The sequence below is a fragment of the Callithrix jacchus genome, chromosome 8, assembly GCF_049354715.1.
Source record: "Callithrix jacchus isolate 240 chromosome 8, calJac240_pri, whole genome shotgun sequence".
NCBI classification, from domain to species: Eukaryota; Metazoa; Chordata; class Mammalia; order Primates; family Cebidae; genus Callithrix; species Callithrix jacchus.
In genome coordinates, this window is record NC_133509.1 from 39,363,486 (window position 1) to 39,387,915 (window position 24,430).

At 39.2% G+C, this 24,430-nt stretch overlaps 1 protein-coding gene across 1 annotated transcript in view; it reads left to right on the forward strand.

The window, feature by feature from the left end:
• Nucleotides 1-214: 214 nt before the first annotated feature.
• The window catches only part of SCG3 (secretogranin III), a 39,831-nt gene continuing 15,615 nt past the window's right edge, over nucleotides 215-24,430 (forward strand). The window contains exons 1-10 of the mRNA XM_002753486.5: nucleotides 215-552; nucleotides 1,248-1,300; nucleotides 1,800-1,845; nucleotides 1,940-2,155; nucleotides 7,227-7,369; nucleotides 8,188-8,337; nucleotides 11,157-11,334; nucleotides 14,534-14,650; nucleotides 20,308-20,391; nucleotides 22,368-22,505. Of these exons, the coding sequence (XP_002753532.3) occupies nucleotides 471-552; nucleotides 1,248-1,300; nucleotides 1,800-1,845; nucleotides 1,940-2,155; nucleotides 7,227-7,369; nucleotides 8,188-8,337; nucleotides 11,157-11,334; nucleotides 14,534-14,650; nucleotides 20,308-20,391; nucleotides 22,368-22,505 (1,207 nt within the window). The 5' untranslated portion in view covers nucleotides 215-470. The remainder of the gene's footprint in view (nucleotides 553-1,247; nucleotides 1,301-1,799; nucleotides 1,846-1,939; nucleotides 2,156-7,226; nucleotides 7,370-8,187; nucleotides 8,338-11,156; nucleotides 11,335-14,533; nucleotides 14,651-20,307; nucleotides 20,392-22,367; nucleotides 22,506-24,430) is intronic.

The window sequence follows — 24,430 nt, forward strand, 5'->3', positions numbered from 1 at the left end:
TGAGCCCAGGGACACCTTAGGACTGCAGCACAGAAAATACGCCAGCTGGCCGGTCGCCCCTCCTTTGTTCCATTCCCGGGGGATTGGAGTAGCGTTGGAGTCACTGACGCCATCCCCTCCCGCCTCCGGCGTGCATGGAGCATGCGCTTCCTTCCTCACTTCCTCTCCAAGAGGGAGCGGGAGTAAAGCTACGCCCTGGTGCGACGGTCTCCGCGTCACAGGAACTTCAGCACCCAAGGGGCGGACAGCGCTCCCCTCCACCTGGAGACGTGACTCCCGCGCGCCACAGCCCTGCTAATCCCTTGACCCCCGAGTGTCTGAGATCCCGCGGCCGCCCAGTCCCAGCCCCTCTCCCGCCCCGCACCCGCCCTCCTGGCTCTTCCTGCTTTTACTCCTCCTTTTCATTCATAACAAAAGCTACAGCTCCCGGAGCCCAGCGGCGGGCTGTGACCCAAGCCCAGCGTGGAAGAATGGGGTTCCTCGGCACCGGCACTTGGATTCTGGTGTTGGTGCTCCCGATTCAAGCTTTCCCCAAACCTGGAGGCAGCCAAGGTATGTGAACACTTTTCTTCTTCCTACCCTCTTTTTATTTAGCCACGAAAAGGTAAAGTTTGGTATAATAGGTGAGCTGTAAATCACCCTGCCTCATTTTCTGATCAGATTATATCCATGAATACGGACAGAGAAATCAGTTCGAATTTAGAGACAGAAGACAGATTTTTTTTTCTTCACTTTTAAAATGATAGAGCAATAACATGGGTTTTTAAAAAAAAAAAAGAAAAAGATCTTATTTTGAAAAGGAAAGGGAATATTCTTCACCTAAAGTGGCTTGGATTTTTTTTTTTTCTAGTTGCCTTACAACCTTTCTCAGATATTCTGTTCATTACATATGCAGTATATGATGAAAGAGCTTTTAATGTGCTAATAATACCAATCCTAATTATGCTCTCTCTAGTTGAGAATAGCTGGTAACCCTTGTGTGAGAACTATATGTTAAATTTCTGGTCGGAAAAAAAAAGTGTGATCGTGTCAACACAGGAAATACACCAATATAATAAATAAGGCAATACTGATAATTACTGTTATTGTATAATCTTGATAATCTTTGTTAATATATATTTGTTTTATAATCATCCAAAATTACTTCTCTTAATATTTGTTTATCCTTTATATGAAGATTTTTAATAAGAGGCATATTTTGTCTTTGAATACACAATTAAATTTATATTCACGTGTGTTTATTCTAGACAAATCTCTACATAATAGAGAATTAAGTGCAGAAAGACCTTTGAATGAACAGGTAGGTCAAAAGTAACATTATAAATGCTATTTCATTTTGATTTAGTTATTATTGAATGTAATTATGCTGTGACATTTTGGTCATTTTGAATTTACAAACATCAGGAACTTAATAGTTAATTGACAGAAATTAGGTTGGGAAATCTAATTTTGGTAAATTCTATGCCCTAGCAGTTACTTACATTGAGTTCTGTATAATGAATACATTCAGTAACTATGTAATAACCCAGTAAGTTCAGCGTCACATCCACTCTGTTGTAAGATAGCCAATTTGCCAGAGATTTCTTTTTCACCAATATTATAGGAGAAAGGAATTAACACTTATTGTTCTGCCCTCAATTTTATCTCACTTAATTATAACAATGCTCTGAAATAGGAATTATCCATAATTTACAAACAAATAAATTAAATCCCATGGAGAGTAAATCATTTGGGTCTCATACTTGGTAAGTAGTTGGGCAATGATTTTAAACCAGATCTATCTTCTGTTTGCTTCACAGATTGCTGAAGCAGAAGCAGACAAGATTAAAATAACACTTCCTGCAGGTAAAAAGAAATCATATTGATGTTAATTTAAACAATGTAGGCTAGGAGAATCTGAACTAAAATGGTTGTGTTGGGCTTGGCGCTTTTCTTTCAGAAAACAAGCGAGGTCAGAACAACTACTCTTTTGTTGATAACTTGAACCTGCTGAAAGCAATAACAGAAAAGGAAAAAATTGAGAAAGAAAGACAATCTATAAGAAGCTCCCCATTTGATAATAAGTTGAATGTGGAAGATGTTGATTCAACCAAGAATCGAAAACTGGTAGATGATTATGATTCTACTAAGAGTGGATTGGATCATAAATTTCAAGGTAAATCAGAAAAAGAACTTTTTGCCAACTATTTTTGTTAACATGGAGTTTCCCATAATGGGTTAAGAGAAAGTCCAATATTTCAAAAATATCTGTTAAACATTAATAATCCTTTATTAGTCAAGTCCAAAATTGAGATAAAGCACATATGTACTGGTAATGTGTAAAGCCCCAGCTCCACAGAGTGCCAAAGTTTATTTTCCCTTTCATGATGCTCTGAAAACTTTTTAATCTAGTATTTATATTTTGTTATTAAATTCATTTTAACATTCAAATTTATTTTAACAATTAGTACAAACAAAATATCATAATTTTCAAATAATTAGATCAATAAAGTATCCTCTCACCCCTCACAAAAAGGTGAAATATCTACTACTTCCTTTTCATTGTTCTCTTCCTCGCCATATCCTTTCTCCTTAGAAGTTCCTAACCTTTACATGGCTTCAATTACATCTATATCTTGATCTCCCATATCACTAGGCCAGACTTCTCTTAGCTATAGACCTATTTATCTGTTTACCTATTTGACATTTTCCCTTGTAAGTCTCAGAAGCACCTCAAATTTAGCATGCCCATGATTAAACTCATAATATTTGTCCACCTCACAACCTAGCCCTCTTAGAGTACTGTTTCTTTAGGAAAGTCACTACTATTCATCCATTTTTTTAAGACAGAAATCTAGGATCAAACTGTGTATCTTTTCCCTCACCTCTCAAATTCTAATCTGCCAAAACATTAATTTTACGTCCCATGTATCTCTCAATTGTATTTCTCTATCCTTGTCCAAGCTCCAGTTATGTCTCATGTAAACTATAGCAAAATCTACACTTCTCCCCGAATCGCTTCACCTCTCTTCAACTCATTCTTCATGTGGCAGCCAATGTGGTATTTTCCACACACAGATATAAGTGTGCCACTCTTTTTCATAAAACCTCTTATTAGAGTCCCATTCTCTTGAACTAAAAACCAGGCGAGGTGCAGTGGCTCACGCCTGTAATCGCAGCACTTTGGTAGACCTAGGCAGGCAGATCGCCTGAAGTCAGGAGTTTGAGACCAGCCTAGCCAACATGATGAAACCTCATCTCTACTAAAAATACAAAAATTAGCCAGGAGTGGAGGTATGCACCTGTAGTCCCAGCTACTTGGGAGGCTGAGGCAGGAGAATCACCTGAACCCAGAAGGCAAAGCTTGCAGTGAGCCGAGATCACACCACTGCACTCCAGCCTGGGTGACAGAGACAGACTCCGTCTCAAATAAACAAACAAAACCAAAACAAAACAGGAAAACCAAAGTCGTTAATGAAGCTTCCACAGTCCTGCATGGATTGCTTCCTGACTACATTTCTAGGTTCATCTAGCACATATAATCTGATAAAAACCTTGTTCTTGCCCTTCATGGCACTTCATGCAGTTTGTAATTTTACCTCCATGAAGTGTGATTATCTGTGATTAAGGCCTTTCTCCAAAACTAAACCGAAAACGTCACAAGAACAGAGACATTGTAGCCCCAGTGCCTGGAAGCCCAGGAATTCATTGAATAAAATTATGAATGAATGAATGAACAAATGAAAGACTATATGAGGGAATAATAAATGAACTGTTGAACCTAGGCATTAAGGAGGAGAAAGTGTTTTTCATTTTGAGAACTAGTGCTTAGGAGTAAGTACAGGTTTTCTTCCCGTCTTTATTCTGTTCTATGGCTGCAGGAGAATTATGTTGATATGTCTGTCATAAAACAACTGACAATTAAACTGAATTGTCATAGGACATAATAACCTAGGAGTATTCCAAAGTGTCTTGTGTACCTATGAGGTGGAATGGAGGCAATGGGTTTATATTTTGATGTATATCATATTTCATGCTACTCAGGGACATTTACTTTTTAAAATCTTGAATTCAATTTCTTAACCTAAAATATTGGGACTACAAATGGACACTGATTATAACTGCCTGTAAAACAGATTCAACTACTTCAAATGAAGTGATCATTTGATTTAATAAAATAGTCTAATATTGAGTTACCTGAATTGGTCAAAGTGGTTGTACATGCAGGCAGAGACACAGATCTGTTTCTGATCTCACCACTAACTTGAGCAACTAATTTTTTAACTGTTCAACATTTTATTACCATCCCAAGTATGTTTAGAACTACCAAGTCCTTAGTCTTGATGACTTCAGGTTTACTGTAGGAGGTATTAACTCCACTTGAGATCACAGAGATGCTGGGCCAAGGTTCTTTGAGAAAATGATTTGTGAGAAAGCTTCTGGTCTCCCCTTGTGCTCTGGAAATCCTGAAACCAGAGGGTTTTTGGCCACCAAGTTGGATAGAACCTCAGATGCATGTAGACTTCATCCCAGAGGGGAAGGTAAAGGAAGCTAACTTCTCCAGCATGTGTTCCCAGACCTACACTTTCCTTTAGGAAACTTCCAAATAGGCTTGTGCTATAGGACCCATCAATTCTCCTTTTCAGTGTTTTCTATAGTATTCACGATTCAGGATCTTTCCAAATTTCTCTTCTAAAGTAGTGCTTAGGGGCTCCTACATGCATTCAAATATTTATTGTGCAATTACTATGTATTAGACTATGAGCTAAACAATAAGACCTGTGCAGTCAGGGAGCTTGCCTAACCTTTACATCACTCTATTCCCAGTGTCTGGCACATAGTAAGACTTTAATTAAAATATATTGAACAATTTAACATAAAGTTCCATATTAGATGCTAGCAATTCAAAACACAACTGGGCAGATGATGACTTGGGACATGACCCTTTGACATTCACTTAGAATGTTGTAGGAGTCTATACATGGAGGGTGAAATACCCCTTCATGAGCAAGAGGAAGCCATTTTGAATAGTATCCATTTTAGAAGGGTGAAGGAAGTCAGGGAAAGATGAGAAGCAATGGTTACATGTTCCACTATTTACCGCATCCACCAAAGCACTGCTAGGTGAGACCTAAGTTCCTGGCTTAAGAGAGGACAGCAGTGCAGCAGAGCAAAGGCTCTTCAGTGGGTTACTAACATCCTACCTGTTGCGAAGTAAATGGACTGAAAAACAGTCATCTCAGTTATTTTCCAGGTCTATCAGGCAACCAATATTCCTCCTTTTATGGATCCTTAGGGATAAGTGGGGAAGGAAATAAATTCTTCCACCTCTGCATAGACTGGAGCAGTTTCTGCTCTATGTATTCTCAAGAGCCTGACTTGCAACCCACAAATGGAAAAATCAGACACATAATAGTGAGTTTCTGCTCCTGAAAAATAGATGATGAACCAAATCTTCAGCCATCCAAGAGGGCAAGTGATTTTACATTTGTTTGTTTGTTTTTCTTAGGGGCTTCTGCTTTTTTGTCTCTCTGGTACTCAGTTCAAAGGGATCATGGTTCATGGGCTGGCCAACAGCTCAGCAATTTTGTATTGACAGAGAACTTCCAGTCCTCCATATATAACTACCCCCATTCATTTTCCTAAGCTTCTTTCCAAACAAGAAGATATTCTGCCTGAGGCTGCATATACCTCTATTTTCATAGAGTCTGAAAGAAAGGCCGTGGGAGAAATTCTGTCTGAGTCCCCAAAACCCATGGAAGAAAAGAGCAGAATCAGAATAGAAATACCATGTTCTTCTTTCTCTGAGTGAATATGAGGAGGATTATCTGGGCAGAATCTGGCCAGAGATTCAATTTCCATTTTCTCCAGAAGATAATTGCAGTTCCTTTATTTCAAAATACAAATTCACTGTGCATATAACAATCATATATTAGCTTTCATATATTAGGTTGGTACAAAAATAATCATGGTTTTTGCCATTGAAAGTAATGATAAAAATTGCAATTACTTTTGCAAAATACCTTAAGTGTTTTGCAATCTAAAAGGTACTTTTATATCTGATTACATCTGATCCTCACAACAATCCCATGAGATAGATACCTTATTAGACTCCTTTACAGTGATCCAATGATATATATCTAATGAGAAACATCACTGGGGCTAAAATTCTGATCTTTCTGATCTTCCCAGAGGAAACAGACAGAGTTAAGTGCCTTGTAAACTTGATCCACTTAATGTGGTATAGATTGGAAATGACTAATTGATTCCTGGAATATCTCCATGGATGTGCTGCAATGCTTCATTGCCACTAACCCTTTTCCTCAGGATGGGCCTTTACTTTAGTCTGAAGTCGTATTGCCAAATATGTACCAAGGGTACGTATTAGCATGCTTCTCTGCAAAGATTTACATACTGCTTTGTGCAGATAGGTTGCCACATTTTAAAAGTTTAAATTCCAGGCACATAAAATAAAATAAGATCCCTGTTCTCTAAGGATGGGTCTTGTCACATTAAGCTGCCTTTTTTACATAAAGACACTCTGATACATGTTCAATTCGAAGTAGATATTTATTTTAGGTGAGTCATAAAATCTTCAGTACACACTCTCTGATTCTGGGTGTGAGGTAGAGGTCCCCATCCCACCCCAGGAATTTGCCTGCAAAGGTAATACATGTGGGGGTATTACCAAACAATCTATTCCCTGATGGAACTGGAATATCAAATTATACAACATATAGAAGGGTACACTGAATAATATGACATACTATATAAATATGGCACACTATGTGAATAAAAAGTATAATATGCCGGGCGTGGTGGCTCTCATTTGTAATGCCAGCACTTTGGGAAGCTGAGGCAGGTGGATCACCTGAGGTCAGGAGTTCAAGACCAGCCTGACAAATATGGTGAAACTCTGTCTCTAAAAAAAATTTTAAAAATAAAAAGTATGATATGGTTTGTATTATTGGTGATAACAACAAATGGAGAGAACTTTCATGTTGCCTTCAGCTTTTCCTTCCCCTTATAGTCACCTAAGAAAGTTTCAGAATGTCCATTATCACACTGAGTTTTTAACATGAAGACCAATTTTATTTCAAACCAAGGGTTTATGTGGACCAAGCACCACCATAAATACATCTCAAACATGTCTGTCTACAAAAGCAAAGTACTGATTATAAGTTTAATATGATGGATGAAATAGATCTATGATCACTATGGTGTGAAGTTGTGGTCGTTCTGTCTAGATGATCCAGATGGCCTTCATCAACTAGACGGGACTCCTTTAACCGCTGAAGACATTGTCCATAAAATCGCCACCAGGATTTATGAAGAAAATGACAGAGCAGTATTTGACAAGATTGTTTCTAAACTACTAAATCTTGGCCTCGTAAGTCATGTGCATGGAAATAAAATAAGTTCCTAGTGCAGTTTAGAGGATGCCAAGAAGCCGAGCCACTTGACTCAAGTAGCCAAGTGTTTATAATGTGTCTTTCTTCTACAAGGACCCGTAGGTTTTAAGGACAAGTAAGGCACCATTCTTTTTTTCTAGGAGTTTGTCATCCATCAAAAGAACTAGGCAAGTAGACACACGCCCAAAATGCCAGCTGCTTAAAAACCGTTAAGAGCCAAAGAATAGCTTATATCCAACTGGCAGTAAGGAAAGGCTTCAGAGGAAGAGGCATTTGAAGGAAGCTTAGAGGGATGACTAGGATATAACCAGCAGAGGTAAAAGACATGTGTGTGATGAAAAAGAAATAACATGAGCAAAGGCATGTGATGTGTATTTTAGAAACTCCAGGTGATCTAATTTGAATCCACCTCAGCTTGGCTCCAGCGCCCTGACCTGGCCCTGGCCGGCTTTATTAAGATGCTAATGTTGTGGGGTGTCAAAAGTTATCTGATTATGACCCAAAGCTGTGGAGGAGCAATGTTCAGGGTGTTTCTCAAAATAAGTGGTCTGTGGGTTTCAACAGATAAGACTAACAGCTTGCATGGTGGGCTCAAAGATACTTCTTCCAGGAGTGGTGGGCAATCGCCATAACAGCCAGCATGTGGTGCAGGCATAAGTGAGGGCTGTCTGAAAGATGGTTCCAAAGATCCCTCTTTAAAAATAATGTATGTTTGACTACAGTTTAGTCCAGATTTTTTTTTAATTTTCAAGACTGGGAATATAGCACTTATATACGTTTTGCCTTTTTATAATAGATCACAGAGAGCCAAGCACATACACTGGAAGATGAAGTAGCAGAAGTTTTGCAAAAATTAATCTCAAAGGAAGCCAACAATTATGAGGAGGATTCCAATAAGCCCACAAGCAGAACTGAGAATCAGGCTGGAAAAATACCAGAGAAAGTGGTATGTATGTATGTGTGTGTGTGTGTGTGTAATACTTCTATCTGTATATAGTTAGTACCATATTTGATATTAAAGAAAATTGTGGGTATGTGGCAGTTTTAGTCCATTTATATTCAGGCCGGGCATGTTGGCTCAAACCTGTAATCCCAGCACTTTGGGAAGCGGAGGCGGGAAGATCACTTGAGGCCAGGAGTTCAAGACCAGCCCCAGTGACATAGTGAGACCTCCATCTCTACAAATAAAAATAATCAGCTGGGTGTGGTGGCATAAGCCTATAGTACCAGCTACTCAGGAAGCTGACACAGGAAGATCGCCTGAGGCCAGGTGTTTGAGGTTGCACTGAACCATGATTGTACCACTGCACTCCAGTCTGGGTGACATAGTGAGACCCTGTCTCAAAAAATTAATTAATTAAAAAATATGTATATGCATAAAATACCAAAAAGTTAAGACATAAATTATCTCTACTCTGAAAATAATAAAGATTATGTTATATTCTATTATTTAGTGAAGATTATATCTTATACCCCACAGTAAAATAATATGTAATAATATGTGAAGTAACAATATCACATAATAACAAGTATGTGTACAGTCTCAGTGAACCGCAACCAAATATCTCACAGTTGTTTTGGTATCCAGTATCTGTTCACAGCCACTGTCATCATCTGTGCCCAATCCCACCACAAAGAAGTGGGTTGACTAGATTTTCTGCTCCACCAGCTCTTGTATTCCCCAGAGCTAGCTGCCTAATGCTGCTTCTCTGTTCTAGGCTGCGCTCTTCCACCTGCTCCTTCCCATCATTTAGATGCCTATTTACCCAGGTTAATTCCATCCTTCCTTCCCTTTGTTGGGCTCCTTGCCTCTTCATTTTTTCCTTGGCACCAACCAAGCTGTTGAGATCTTTCTCCCTACCTTGAATTTTTTTTAAAACTTTAGATGAAACTGACCATAGGGGGATATCAAATTCCTCATCTGTCCTTTGATTTTCTTCTGTAAAGCACACAGACCCATGTCTCCTTATCTCCTCCAACATCTTATCTCAAATACAAAAACTGTAGAGGCTGATGCTCCTGTTTTAGGGAGGCTAGAAAATAGAAATTAGGCCTGGATTTTTTTTTTTTTTTTTGCTTGATACCCTAAAAACTTTCCTCTGCTCTACTTACTTCCAATTCCCACCAGCTGCCATCTTTTTAAGCAGCTTTTGAAGATTCACCCACTCAACAAAAGAATTCTAGATTTATTTAATTAAAAAACCCTTATGACTTTCACTCATGCTCACCAGTCTGAGCTAAAACTGTCATAGCTATTTCCATAATTCTTCACTCCCATTACATACACCTATTCACCCATCTCTAAAATGTTCATATGCTTGACCTGTTGATTTGTGTTATCCGAATGCATCAATGCAAATGAAACACAAGTGAAATATTCATTCAACAAGTATTTATTAAATACCAACTCTGTACCAAGCATTAGAAATACCATGCCCATTTAAAAAGATGTAATCCCTGACTCACGAAGCTCAAAGTCTAGTGGAAGAGGCAGATAATGTTTAAATCATCATGTGTTTTCATTGCAATTGCATTAAGTGCTCTGAGGAAAGAAACATGGTTCTCTGAGATCTCAAAAAAGGAACCTGACCTGGACTTAGGCTTAGGAATTGCTTCCCTAAGGAAGTAACTTGAGCTAAGAACTGAAGGTCAAATAGCAGTTAACTTGTGAACATAAGAGGTGGCACACAGAGGATGTGTGGAGTATCCAAGCAACTGGAACAAGCACAGTGTTGCTGGCACAGAAAGAAAGAGTAAAGAGAGAAGAGACTGGGGAGGTGGACCCAGGCCAGATCGTGCAGAGCCTTACATGAGCCACGGATGGACTTTGATCTTTATTGTAAGAACGGTGAGAAAATACTGATGAATTTTAAGCAAAGGAGTTACATGGTCAGATTGTTAAAAGGATAACTCTGGCTACGATGTGAAAATGCAGTGTTGGGAACAGATTTGGGGACTGTGGTGTTGCGGTTAGAAGGTGAGAGATGAAGCTGCTTGAACCAGAGTGGCATAGTGGAGAGAGAAATGTGCAAATCTGGGATAAATGTTGAAAGCTGAGCCAATAAGGCTGCTGATGGATTGGAGGGGGGAGAGGAAGAAGAGGCAAGAAAGGCTCTTAAATTTCTATCTAGTTCACTGAATGGAGAATGAACGGTTTACGGAGATGGGAGCCACTGTACAAAGATCAGGTCTGGGAGAAAGGATTTTGTTTACTCATCCAGACAACACTTACATTTTTACCCAGAAATTCCCAAGTGTGACCGCTCTGTTAGGGGTAGACATTCTAATAGGCTTTCCTATATCTGGCACCAGCCCTCTTGGTAGATTCCGTGAACTCAAAGCTTACCTCTTCATTAAAAGGCAGTTTTTTGAGGAGAAAGTCATGAGAGTTTATGGAGGTAAACATGGCCAGAGAAGAAGCCCAGAAATTCCCATTTTTTTCCCCTGAGCAGGAGCCGGGGTCTTCAGGGGCTTTTCTTCGCAGTAGCACACCTTTCCCTAAGCTTCTATGACCTTTTCATAAGAGCACCTTTCCCTAAACTTCAATGACCTTTTCATAAAAGCACCTTTCCCTATGCTTCAATGACCTTTTCATATGACTACAGCACATGTGTCTAGAAACGGGCTTGAACCTGCAGGAGCCTGCAAAGGAAGGGGAATTCTTGGACTTCACATTCAAGAACATCACAAAGGAAGGAATTGAGCTGAAGTTTCACTAGTTCTAACAAAATGTTAATTTTTTTTGTTGATTTTCCACCACTGGAGACTCCAATGGCAGCAATTCAAGATGGTCTTACTAAGGGAGAAAACGATGAAACAGTATCTAACACCTTAACCTTGACAAATGGCTTGGAAAGGAGAACTAAAACCTACAGTGAAGACAACTTTGAGGAACTCCAGTATTTCCCAAATTTCTATGCACTACTGAAAAGCATTGATTCAGGTAACCACTGTGTGGTTGTGATTATGTGGGACAGGAAGAGCAATTCTAGGAAATGTGTGGGTGGGTTATTTTCTTCTTGTTTTCAGTTTCCAAATGTAATCTTCAATGACATACACTGTGGGCTTTGGGAAAACAGTTCACACTGATTTTTTTTCCAAAGGAGTATGCCAGTTGTGAAAATATTTAGGAAAGGATGATCAGGAAGGGTGAAGTTTATGGATAATTTAATCTTGTTAACAGAAGGTTCACGTATTTGTTCAGCAAACAAATACTGCATATGTGCTATGAACAAGGTACTGGAAAAGACCTAGAACAAAGATGGAGATGAATCAGGCAGTGTCCCTGCTCTGACCCAGTTGAACCTCAGCTCTCATTGCAACTCTTTTTTTCTGAGCTTGACTCGGGTATAATTGGCAAGAAAACATTGTATATATTTAAGGTGTACAATGTGATGTCTTGGTATATTTATCCATTGTGAAATGATTATCACAATGGATCTAATTAATGTATCTATCACCTCACAGTTAACATTGTCTTTTTCCTCTTTTTTTCCTTTTCTTGTTTTTGTGTGTGTGATGACTTCTTAGCTAATTTCAAGTGTACAGAACAGTGCTGTTAACTATAGTCACCATGGTGTACAAGCTCCAGAATGTAATCATCTTGCATAACTGAAACTTCATACCCTCTGACCAACACCTCCCCATTTGTCCCTCCCCTTAGCCCTTGGCAACTACCATTCTACTGTCTTCTTCTATGAGTTTGACTATTTGAGATTCTACATATAAGTGAGATCATACAGTATTTGTCTTTCTTTACCTGACTTCTTTGATTAGTATACATGTTGTCACACACACAAACATAGGCAGGAAATCCCGCCATTTGCGACAAATCTTCCTTTAAAAGGCATTACTCACTTTCCTTAGTGGAAACACTGTAGGAAGCCTAATTCATCCTTTTTAAATTAGGGCATCCTTATGAACAGTTTCAGCTTCAGCCTTTATGAACATTTTAACTTCAGAGTTAAAATGAAGAACATTCAACTCAAGGAATCCAGGAGCCTAAAACACACTTGGGAAATTATTTGTCTTCTTTTTAAGGAAAATCATTCATGTGTCCTGATCTCTTTGCTCATATGTGCACTGAGTTAACTGGGGATTCAGTTCATGTTTATTTTGGTTAATCTCCAAGGAGGGATAATAATGTGCAATGTTTCTGTTGTTACTGTTCAAACAGATGCTCTGGACTGCCTCTGTGGCTTTTCCTTTCCCTGTTCAAGGATTCAGCCCCAGATTGAACATTTATATCAAGACTTCTATAACTGTAATCTATTTCTCCCAAGAAGTGACCTTAAAATAAGCTTTCACTTCTTGAGAACATCCTTTATGTTTCAATTCCAGACATTGGCCGGATGGCACCGGCCACTCTGCTGGCTCTGCAGGGCTTATACATCTTGAGGGTCCATTCTGAGCCATCTTGCCCCATTGGTTGGCAGATGCCCAGCTCAGAACCTCTGTCATCCTGGTGAGTCACTTCGCAACAGTGAAGAGCACCAGTGTGATGCCAAATACGTCTACGGATGTGACCTTGAGCAAATAACGTGACAGCTGCAGTTACTATTTACCAGTTCTTTTTCAATATCTCTTCCCATTCCTCTTCCATTTTTCTCCCTCCCAACCCATGACTTTTATGGCATTTGAAAAAATTCTATGGTATAAAGTGTTCCTTATCTGTTTTTATCTTTCCATTTCCTTCACCTCATTTCTTATTGCCTTTATTTTTTCATAATTTTAATTTAAATTTTCATACTGAGTTCTTTGCTAGCATCTGTCTTTCTTCTCCAGGGTGTCAACCAATTAAGAATTAATAAAGCAGGTAGGAAACGAAAATATCATCTCTGTTGCTGAAAAACATGGGGTTGCAGAATGTAGCTTCACGTGAGCGGCAGCAGTGGGCTTGTTTGCTCCCTGCTCCTCCTTTTAGATCCTGGAACAGCCAGTTTCAGGGATGAGTTGAGTCTGCAGAACAGGCTTGTGTTTCTCAGGTTCTTGCCTTCCACTGTTCCAGACAAGTAGAAAAAAGAAAGATTCCAATTCCCCAGCAGTTGAGAAACGTAGGCTAATGACTGTGGTTTACCAACCATATCTGTGGGAAGGATGCAGAAGAAGGGAGCAAGTCTACGAGTATTTAGAGAAAATCCTTCAGCGGAAGCTCAAAGCATAGGGAAAACGAGTTCCCCCTCTAGCATCTTAGTTTGTCTTTTCTTCAAAAACCGGGATAGATTTTTTTTCTGATTTTAGAATTAATATATTTACTGAGCTATTATGGCATCATTAGCCATTTTGTTCCATCAAGAGGCAGAAAAGAATGTCAAATACAAAGGGTTCCCAAGAAACTGCTAGTAATCATTACTTAAAGTGAGTTAGAGGAGATGAGGAAGAGAATGTTACTTTTCATTTTTATTTACTTTTGAGCAGTAGGAATATTTTTACTATATATGTATTCTTTCAAATGAAATAAAGATTAAAAAGTCATATATACTCATTCAAAAATCAATTTTTCATTCATAAACTAAAACTATATATGTTCTTATTTTCAATTAAGAAAGTTAATGAATAAAGATTGTTCTTGCCCTCAAAGACTTACCACCTGAGTAGAGAAAAGTTGTTGGGTTGCCAGTCTTCCACCCTTCCTTTTGAGTTCATGTTATCTTGGGTTGAAAACTGCGTCTTTATTATCTACTCTATTAGCAAAATATTTTAAATGAAATTAAACTCTTCTGGAGAAGTTATAATTGCCCATTTCTGAAAAAGTTCAGTATAGCTATATCTTACCCTATATTTCCAATCAAGCTTAGATTTTTTAAAGTATATATACATTTGTTAAGTTAAATATATATGGTTTTAGCTATAAATGTAGAGAGAAATATTTCAATAAAATACTGTAATTAGTGCTGGGTGTGGTAGTGCTTACCTATAGTTCCAACTTCATGGAAGGATCTCTTAGGTCCAGGAGTTTAGTCTGAGACTGTGGCAGGCCCTGATCAGATCTGTGAATCGTCATTGCATTCCAGCCTGGGCCACAGAGTGAGACCCCATCTTTGAAAAAACAAACAAACAAAAACATGCTGTACTTTATAAATTGACATTGAAAGAGGAGGCTATCTGTCACTAGTTTTAAGGTATTTTGTTCTTTTATATAGAAAAAGAAGCAAAAGAGAAAGAAACACTAATTACTATCATGAAAACATTGATTGACTTTGTGAAGATGATGGTGAAATATGGAACAATATCTCCAGAAGAAGGTGTTTCCTACCTTGGTGAGAATCCTCTGTGTTTTGTTTCTACTGTGGTAGTTTTCATTGTTCAAAAAAATTAGGGACTTGGCAATAATTACGTCATTCATTTGATAATTTATGCCAAATCTTCCCACATCATCTGGGTAGCAAGAATTGACCAGTTTGATAGTATACATGAATAAAATTAACCAGTTTTCAACTTTTTAACTTTATAGAGCCAGCTTGAGTACAAATATTTCACATTTAATTGTTGTCTCATTAGCATTTTCTAATAATCTTCATGGAAATAATTTTATAAAAATTTGACTCTAGGCCACTTGCGGTGGCTCACACCTGTAATCACAGCACTTTGAGAGGTCAATGTGGAGGGTCACTTAAGGCCAGGAGTTTGAGGCCAGCCTGGCCAATATAGTGAAACCCCGTCTCCACTAAAAATAGAAAAAATTAGCCAGGGCTGGTGGCATGTGCCTGTAGTTCCAGCTACTCAAGAGGCTAAGGTGGGATGATCGCTTGAACCCAGGAGGCAGAGGTTACAGTCAGCCGAGATCGCACCACTGCACTCCAGCCTGGGCAACAGAGTGAGACCCTGTCTCAAAAAAAAATTTTTTTTTGACTAATTGGTTTTTCTCCATTGTGTTTGAAAGGTTGGGAGTAAGAGTCTTGATTTTCCTCTCTGATGTCTGTGTGTGGCAAGAAAAGAGCTGGGCATCAGATGTCCTGAGTCCTGGTCCTAGCTCTGCCGTGGTGAGCGCTGTTATCCTGGGGAAGGCACTGCCTCTTGCTAAACCTCAGTTTTACAAAATGAAGAACTTTGTTATCTGTTAACAGGGCTGGTAAACTACTACCCATAGACCAAATCTGGCCCATCACCTATTTTTGTATAGTACATAAACTAAGAAGAATGGCTTTTACATATTTAAATGGTTGTGGGGCGGGGGAGTCAAAAGAAGAAAGCATTTCATGGCATGTGAAAACTATCCAAATTCAAATTTTGTTATTGGAACACAGCCATGCTCATTTGGCTTAGTGTTGTCTACAGCTGCTTTCATGGTACAACAGCAGAGGTGAGTAATTCCAAGAGGCTGCATATACAGCCTACAGAACCCAACATATTTACGACTAGCTGGCCCTTTACAGAAAAAGTGCCAACTCCTCTCTACTTGAACTTTATAGATAAACTTGGACATTCTCTCATTTTGCATACAGGTTGTTTTTTTTTTAATTAAAATTAAATAGAACATAAAATCTAGTTTCTCAGTTGTGCTAGGTACATTGCAAATGTTCAATTTTTGTTTGCTTGTTTTTAAGAAAGGCTTCGTTTTCCTGCTTGGTTTACTTAATCAACAAATACTATTGATCCCTGATATACTTTGCCCAAGGTGACCTCATGACCCCTTATGAGGAAATCTTATAAGAGTGTTAGGCCATTCATGAGTTGCTATAAAAAAAATACCTGAGGCTAGGTAATTTTGTTTTTTTATTTTTATTTTTTTGTTTTTATATTATTTATTTATTATTGTTTTAGAGATGGGGTTTCTCCAAGATCACACCAGTTTCTGATGGCTTGTTTTACTATTTGATTTTAAAATAATGTTTAAACTCATAACAGTAAGAAAATGTTTCAATACATTTTGAACCAGCAGTTAAGGAAAGGCTGCCTAATTACACAGCCCCACCTCTTCCAAAGACCATCGTTCTGACTTAATTAACATGAAGTAAAACAGTCCTAAAACAACGCGGCACATTCCCATTACGATAAATTACTCGGACCTCTCAGCAAGGCAGCAAAGAATTCCCTAGTGAAGAATCTGTCACTGCTTTTCTTTTTCTTTTTCTTTTTTTTGAGACGGAGTTTCACTCTTGTTACCCAGGCTGGAGTGCAATGGTGCGATCTCGGCTCACTGCAACCTCCGCCTCCTGGGTTCAGGCAATTCTCCTGCCTCAGCCTCCTGAGTAGCCTGGATTACAGGCACGCGCCACCATGCCCAGCTAATTTTTTTGTATTTTTAGTAGAGACGGAGTTTCACCATGTTGACCAGGATGGTCTCGATCGATCTCTTGACCTCGTGATCCACCCGTCTCGGCCTCCCAAAGTGCTGGGATTACAGGCTTGAGCCACTGCGCCCGGCCCTGTCACTGCTTTTCTACCTGCACTATATCTATCTCTCAAAGGACTCTGCTGGAGTTGGAAGCCTCCTTCTGGAGGGGGCATCTGTTCCATATTGAATCTGCTCCATTTGTAGCCATGGGTGGAGGGTGCAGCAGATCCCCAGACGGCCAGCAGAAACAGCTGGGACGGGGCAGATTCTCAGCAGCTGTGGCTGCCTTCGAAGCACTTTTATCCTGCTCATTCTGGTCTCAGATCTTCCATGTGGATATTTAAGTCTGTTGTTGCTTGACTTAATATAGGGAAGAATGGGATGGTTAGTCACCAGAACAATGCTATTTTCTTTTTTCTCCTTTTTTTGAGACAGAGTCTGGCTCTGTCACCCAGGCTGGAGTACAGTGGCAATATCTCAGCTCACCGATTCTCCTGCCTCAGCTTCCCAAGTAACTGGGATTACAGGTGTGCGCTACAACACCTAACGAATTTTTTTTTGTTTTTCTAGTAGAGACAGGATTTTGCCATATTGGCCAGAGGCTGGGTAATTTATAGAGAAAAGAGGGGCCTGGTGCGATGGCTCACACCTGTGATCCCAGCATTTTGGGAGGCTGAGGCAGGCAGATCACCTAAGGCCAGGAGTTGAAGACCAGCCTGGTCAACACGGTGAAATGCCGAATCTACAAAAAATACAAAGTTTAACCGGATGTAGTGGTGCACCCCTGTAGTTCTAGCTACTCAGGAGGCTGAGGCATGAGAATTGCTTTGGCTGAGGTTGCAGTGAGTGGAGATAGTGCCACTGCACTCCAGCCTGGGCCACAGAGCAAGACTCTGTCTCAAAAAAAATAAACAAATAATAAATAAATAAGAAAAGAGGTTTATTTGGCTCATGGTTCTGCAGGCTGTACAGAAAGCATGGCACCTGCATCTGCTCAGTGAAGCATCTACTCATGGCAGAAGGTGAAGCAGGAGCAGGCATGTCACAGTGTGAAAGCAAGCACAAGGGTGGGGGAGGTGCCACCTGCTTTTAAACAAGATCTCGTGAGAATTCACTCACTATCAGAGAGCAGCACCAAGGAGATGGTGCTAAACCATTCATGAGAAATCACCTCCCTGATCCAATCACCTCCCACCAGACCCCACCACCAACACTGGGGACTGCATTTCAACATTAGTGTTGGGGGAACAAATATCAAAACTATACCAGATAGGGTTATCCAGAATTACTCTATATGAACCTCATTTTTTCCTAAATGGAAGTAGTTTTACTATTTTTTTCCTTGACTGTAAAAGATCATGTTTATTTTTAAAAGTCATTCAATGCAAAAAATGCTAACAAGAAAGTGAAAATCACTCACAACATCAACACTGGTAACATTTCGGTTTGTATTCTTCCAGATGTTATTGTGTGTGTGTGTGTGTGTGTGTGTGTGTGTATACCTATGTCATTTCTTTCTCATATAACAAAAATAAGCTCATATTACACACAGTGCTTTGGGGCCTACTGTATTTTTTTAACAGTAGATCAAAGACATTATTTTTATATCAATAACTGTTTAATATCAATACCCTGTGACTCAGAAATTCTGCACTTTGTCAATTATCCTATGGAAATAAACCAGAAATGCCTCAAAGGCTTATGTGCTAGGCAGATATTCCCACTATCGTTTATAGCCATGCTGTCCAATATGGTAACCAGTAACCACAAGTTCCTATTTAAATTAAAAGTAACTTAAACAGAATTTAAAATCTAGTTTCTCAGTTGCACTAGGCACATTTCAAGTACTCAGTTGCCACATGTAGCTAGTAGCTACCATATTGAACAGTGCAGAAATGAATGCATTAGTCATTGCAGAAAGTTTAATTGGACAACACTGGTAGGAGCAAAGCAGTGAAAATAGGCTAGACATTCTACAAGAGGAGATGATCTAAATTATTTATTTATTTTTATTATAATAGACTAGTTAAATTTTATTCTAAATGTTTGTTTTTAAATAATTATATCTGTTCATTATATATACAATGTAAATATTGTTTATAAAGACATATACATATTTATATGTACATGTTTATATACATATATGTAGATATGTATGTGTATGTGTCACTTTTAGAATTCAAGTTTGAGTTATGTCTTTAGGAATTTTTCTGTATAAGCACATTGGCTTTTGACTTCTGCTGCTATGTAGAGCCACCCTTATATCCCCAGAGGCTCAGGGCAGCGTGGGTAGAAGACGATTGACGAGCCTGTTCTCCTCCCTTCTGAGCTAGTGACAAGCAGTGGTCTGACTTTCTATTCTGGCCCCAACAATGTGTCATGATTACAAATGTTGCCAGGTATGGCCACTATTTTCAAGAAGAAAGCAATGCATTACACATTAGAATATATTAATTATCTTCTTAAAATAGGGGTAGGGTAAGAGGAGTTTACTTGGAGTGAAACTATACAAAGTAATAATAAAATATTTACACACTAATTGCAGAGACAAGCTTGTTTGCAAATGGCAGAAAAGTCTCATCCTAAAATAGTGTAGTGAGATAGCTATGTGGCTGGTTGAATAACTGAGTACAAAGAGTATGGTTTCTAATTCATCATCTGCTTTGAGGAAGTCCCCATCTAGACTCCTGTCTAGTAACACTTAATATGATGCTTCTCCAAAGAGGAGAATTAGGACAAAGACAAGGATGCACAGTGCAGCTTAATATAAGGAGGGAAATGTTTCTTAATATAAGGAGGGAAATGATGTCTAAGACTACCTAACGATAGTCTGGCCTCCTCATGAATTAGTGAGAGCCCTGAAAGACAGAAATCAAACTGTTTGGCTTAAGCCAAAAAGAAATTTATTGCTGTGTATAGCTGGAAAAGTCCATGGACGGATGGGGTAGTCTGGCTTTGGGTTTGTGAATTCCACCAATAGTGTGAAGAATTGACCTTATCCCATCTCACAGCTCTGACTTTTTATGTCTTGATTTATTCCAGACTGCTCCCTGTGGGAACAAGATGGCTGGGACAGTCCCAATTTCACCCTCTCACAGCACATCAATCCTAGTGGAAAGAGAGCCTCTTTATACCAGTGGTCCCACCACTGAGTCCCACTGACGTGGATAGGTTCTTGGGCTCCTCCTTGAATTATAGCCTAGGTCATGGAAGATGCTGTTTAGTCATTCTTGGGTTACTCCACCACCAATGGAGTCACATGTTCTGAGAGTGAGACAGGGTTAAGTTATCCAGAGAAGAATCAAATTGTCGTTACCACAAGGTGTTGAGTAGGTCCAATAGCAAGTATCCACTCTAATTCCCAATCCTGGAAGTTCTAGCAGTGTGCACAGAGATATAGAAGGGACTTCGGCAGTTAGCTGAGTGGGAGGCTGAACTTGATGATCTCATATGTCTTTCCATCCTGAGAATATGTGATTCCTAGAAATAAAATCCAGGTCAAAACATCTTACCTGCAGTGTTAATATTTTGGAGTTGCTATTGTGATATTTCTGGTGAGATTTAAACATTGTTAGTAAAAATTTGATATCACCTCTCAGAGAATAAAATTATGTTTCTTTCCTTCCTTCCTCCCTCCAGAAAACTTGGATGAAATGATTGCTCTTCAGACCAAAAACAAGCTAGAAAAAAATGCTACTGACAATATAAGCAAGCTTTTCCCAGGTATGATTATTCAACTATTTTTTAAGCTTTTAGAATAATAACCCTTTTGAGTGGTAAATAATGAACTTTAATAAGCATTAATTAAAAATTACAGGTTTTGAATGTTAAAATCTGAAATGCAGCCATAGGATTAACTAGATGTGAACCTGGCCATTTCATGACCAAGCATAGCACATAAATCTGACCTCAAAAAACATTGAGAAATAATGTAACTCTTTACTGAAGATTCTTGGAGCTGGCTAGGAATCTTAGGTGGAAAGGAAAAGCCTACATCACAAAACGGAGCAATACATCCTAAAATTCTCCTTTAAGTATCTTCTCTCTCTGGATAACTACTTCTCCAGACTACTGTGCCTGCTCATCTGTTCACTCCCCACTGCCCCACCTCCTGCTCTCCCCTCCCAGGTCTTCTCTCTCCCGTGGGATGGTCTGTGCCACTAGGTAGTGTGCTTTCTCCCCCCACTCTTGGTTTTGTCAGTTCCATACCTCCGCCCATCATCCTGCTCAGCCCATCAAACTCGAGGGAACTGAGCTATGAAAAGAAGCCTCCTTTCAAGGAGGAGGGTGGAACAAAAAGAGAATAATGTGCAATTGGCAGATTCTTTTTTAAATTTTTTTAACTATTAATGACAACCAAAAATTGCAAATTGTTATACTTTGACTCTTTGTCCCTATCACAGAAATTATGTACATATTCTTGATGGCATAGCATATAGCCCTTTAAAATATGTTTTCAAGCAGTTTATAATAACCTGGAAACATCCTTCCATAATAATGTTAATGACACAGCGAAGAACAAAATTGTACAACTGTGAAAAAATGTGCATCTCTATATATACCACAGCACACTAGTTTTATATCAGAAAATAACTGATTTCTTTCTTTTTTTTCATTTTTTCTATAATAACAAAACACTTCTTTTTCTTTTTTAATTTTTGAGACAGTGTCTTGCTCTGTTGCCAGGTGCCAGGCTGGAGTGCAGTGGTGCAATCTCAGCTCACTGCAACCTCTGCCTCCCAGGTTCAAGTAATTCTCCTGCCTTCAGCCTCCCAAGTAGCTGGGACTACAGGTGTGCGCCACCATGCCCAGTTAATTTTTGTATTTTTTAGTAGAGACAGGGTTTTACCATGTTGGCCAGGATGGTCTGGATCTCCTGACCTTGTGACCCGCCTGCCTCGGCCTCTGAAAGTGCTGGGATTACAGGAAAAACACTTTTATTTTAGAAGTCTACTGTTAGACTGCTCGAGGTTAAAAATATTTTATTGGCTGCAGAAATGCATTACAATTGTTTTCAGTGGTTATCTATTTTAAGGTTTATTATTTTTAATTCAACAAAGGATTACTACGTGGAAATATGGTGATTTTAAGGTAAGAAGAGAGTAAGAGTTTTCCCTTTTGACAGCAAGAGTTCAAGTCTCCTCTTCGAATTTAGGGTTACTAGGGGTAAAGGAGTGTGAAGAAAGGAGCAGAAGGAGGAGGTCCTGCCATAGCCCCAGATCCTTAGGTGTGATTCTCAGTAATAGACTATCCTTCAAAAATGCAATGCCAAAGAGAGATTAGGCAGCTATAGAGTTATTATCATTTGGAATCAAGACCCACCAAATATACTTCAGAACCTGACATATCCTGGCTTGATCACCTACACTGATTAAAGTAAGACAAAGAATATGCCCTCTAATGACACAGTGTGGGAGAAGGAAAAGGATGCCAAATCAGAACTCAGAAAGCTGGGGTGGGGTGGGGGGTTGGCCCAGCTCTTCTGATAACTCAGTGGATGACTTTAGATATATCTTTCTCCCTTCTGGGCCTCAATTTCCTCTTCTGTAATATATGGTTAGAGGGTTGGATTAGATAAGCACTAAGCTTATATGATCTGATCTCAAACTGTACCTTGTCAATAAAGTCGATTTCCACTTTAGGAACCAATTAATAAATAGGAAATGGGGCTATGACAACGATGCTCAATCTGATTACAGCACCATCAGAGAAAAGTCATGAAGAAACAGACAGTACCAAGGAAGAAGCAGCTAAGATGGAAAAGGAATATGGAACCTTGAAGGATTCCACAAAAGATGATAACTCCAACCCAGGAGGAAAGACAGATGAACCCAAAGGTACGGAACTGACAGCTCTAGGTTAGTAATAAAACTGGGAAAGCAAAAGCTTTCACCACACAAGGTATGGTGATCCAAAGAGCAAGCTCCATCACATCCGAGAAATTAACACAATCTGTATAGCATGGACTTGGCATGTGATAGATATCTTTATTTGATTAGCAATCTCTTTTAATGGTTTTGAGTCTCCTGAGATGGCAAACTGATTCTTTTGATGGTCTTTAGTGTTCAACGGACTTTTGTGTTTGGAGAGAAATATATATGACCATTAGCACATTGTTTAATGTATAATTTATAATCTTTTTTATTTTATTTATTTTTATTATACTTTAAGTTCTGGGGTACATGTGCAGAATGTGCAGGTTTGTTACATAGGAATACATGTGCCATGGTTGTTTGCTGCATCCATCACTCCGTCATCTAGATTAGTTATTTCTCCTAATGCTATCCCTCCCCTATCCTCCCACCCCATTATCCTTCCCCTAATCCCCAACTCACTGACAGGCCCCAGTGTGAGATGTTCCCATCCCTGTGTCCATGTGTTGTCATTGTTTAACACCCACTTATGAGTGAGAACATGCGGTGTTTGGTTTTCTGTTCTTCTAACAGTTTGCTGAGAATGATAGTTTCTAGCTTTATCCATGTCCCTGCAGAGGACATTAACTCATCCTTTTTTATGACTGCATAGTATTCCATTATAATCTTGTGAATTTATTGAGGAATATTTCCTTAAACTTATTGAATATTCCTCTGAGTAATCACATACCACTTAATTCAACAAGATCATCAAAATTTATTAATTTGACCAGGCGCACTGGCTCATTCCTATAATCCCAGCAGTTTGGATTGCTTGAGCTGAGGGTTTGAGATCAGTCTGGGCAACATGGCAAAACCTCATTTCTACAAAAAAATGCAAATATTAGCCAGATGTGGTGGCACGTGCCTGTAGTTTTAGCTGCTCAGGCGGCTGAGGTGGGAGGATCTCTTGAGTTCAGGATCTCTTGAGCCTCTACCACTATACTCAAGCCTGGATGACACAGCAAGACCCTGTCTCAAAAAAAAAATTTTTTTTTAATTTTTAATTTTTTTTTGAGATGGAGTTTCACTGTTGTTACCCAGACTGGAGTGCAAGGGCACAATCTTGGCTCACCACAATCTCCGCCTTCTGGGTTCAAGCAACTCTCCTGCCTCAGCCTCCTGAGTAGCTGGGACTACAGGCGTGCACCACCATGCCCAGCTAATTTTTGTATTTTTAGTAGAGATAGGGTTTCACCTCGTTGACCAGGATGGTCTCGATCTCTTGACCTTGTGATCCACCTGCCTTGGCCTCTCAAAGTGCTGGGATTATAGGCATGAGCCACCACGCCCAGCCAAAAATTGAATTTAATGAAGCAAAATTTTTAAATGATTTAACCAGTGATTTTAACTTTTAACACTTTTAAGAACTTGATAAAAATGACAAATTCAATATATCAAATTTCCTCAAATAGCATAAATATATCTATGCAATATATAATACAATTTGCATCTTCCTCGGATTGTGTTTTATTTTTTGCAGTGGAGTCTTGCTCTGTTGCCCAGGCTGGAGTGCAGTGATGCAATCTCAGCTCACTGCAACCTCCACCTCCTGGGTTCAAGTGATTCTCCTGACTCAGCCTCCTCAGTAGTTGGGACTATTGGCATGCACCACCACATCCTCTACTTTTTTGTATTTTTAGTAGTGAAGGGGTTTTATCAAGTTGGCCAGGCTTGTCTTGAACTCCTGACCTCAAGTGATCTGCCTGCCTCGGCCTCCCAAAGTGCTGGGATTACAGACGTGAGCCATAGTGCCTGGCCATCTTCCTAGGATTTTAGAAACTTTGCTATTCCCCCAAACAAAAAGACTCAACGGGATTATAAAATTTAAATTGTTATCCCTTTTGATT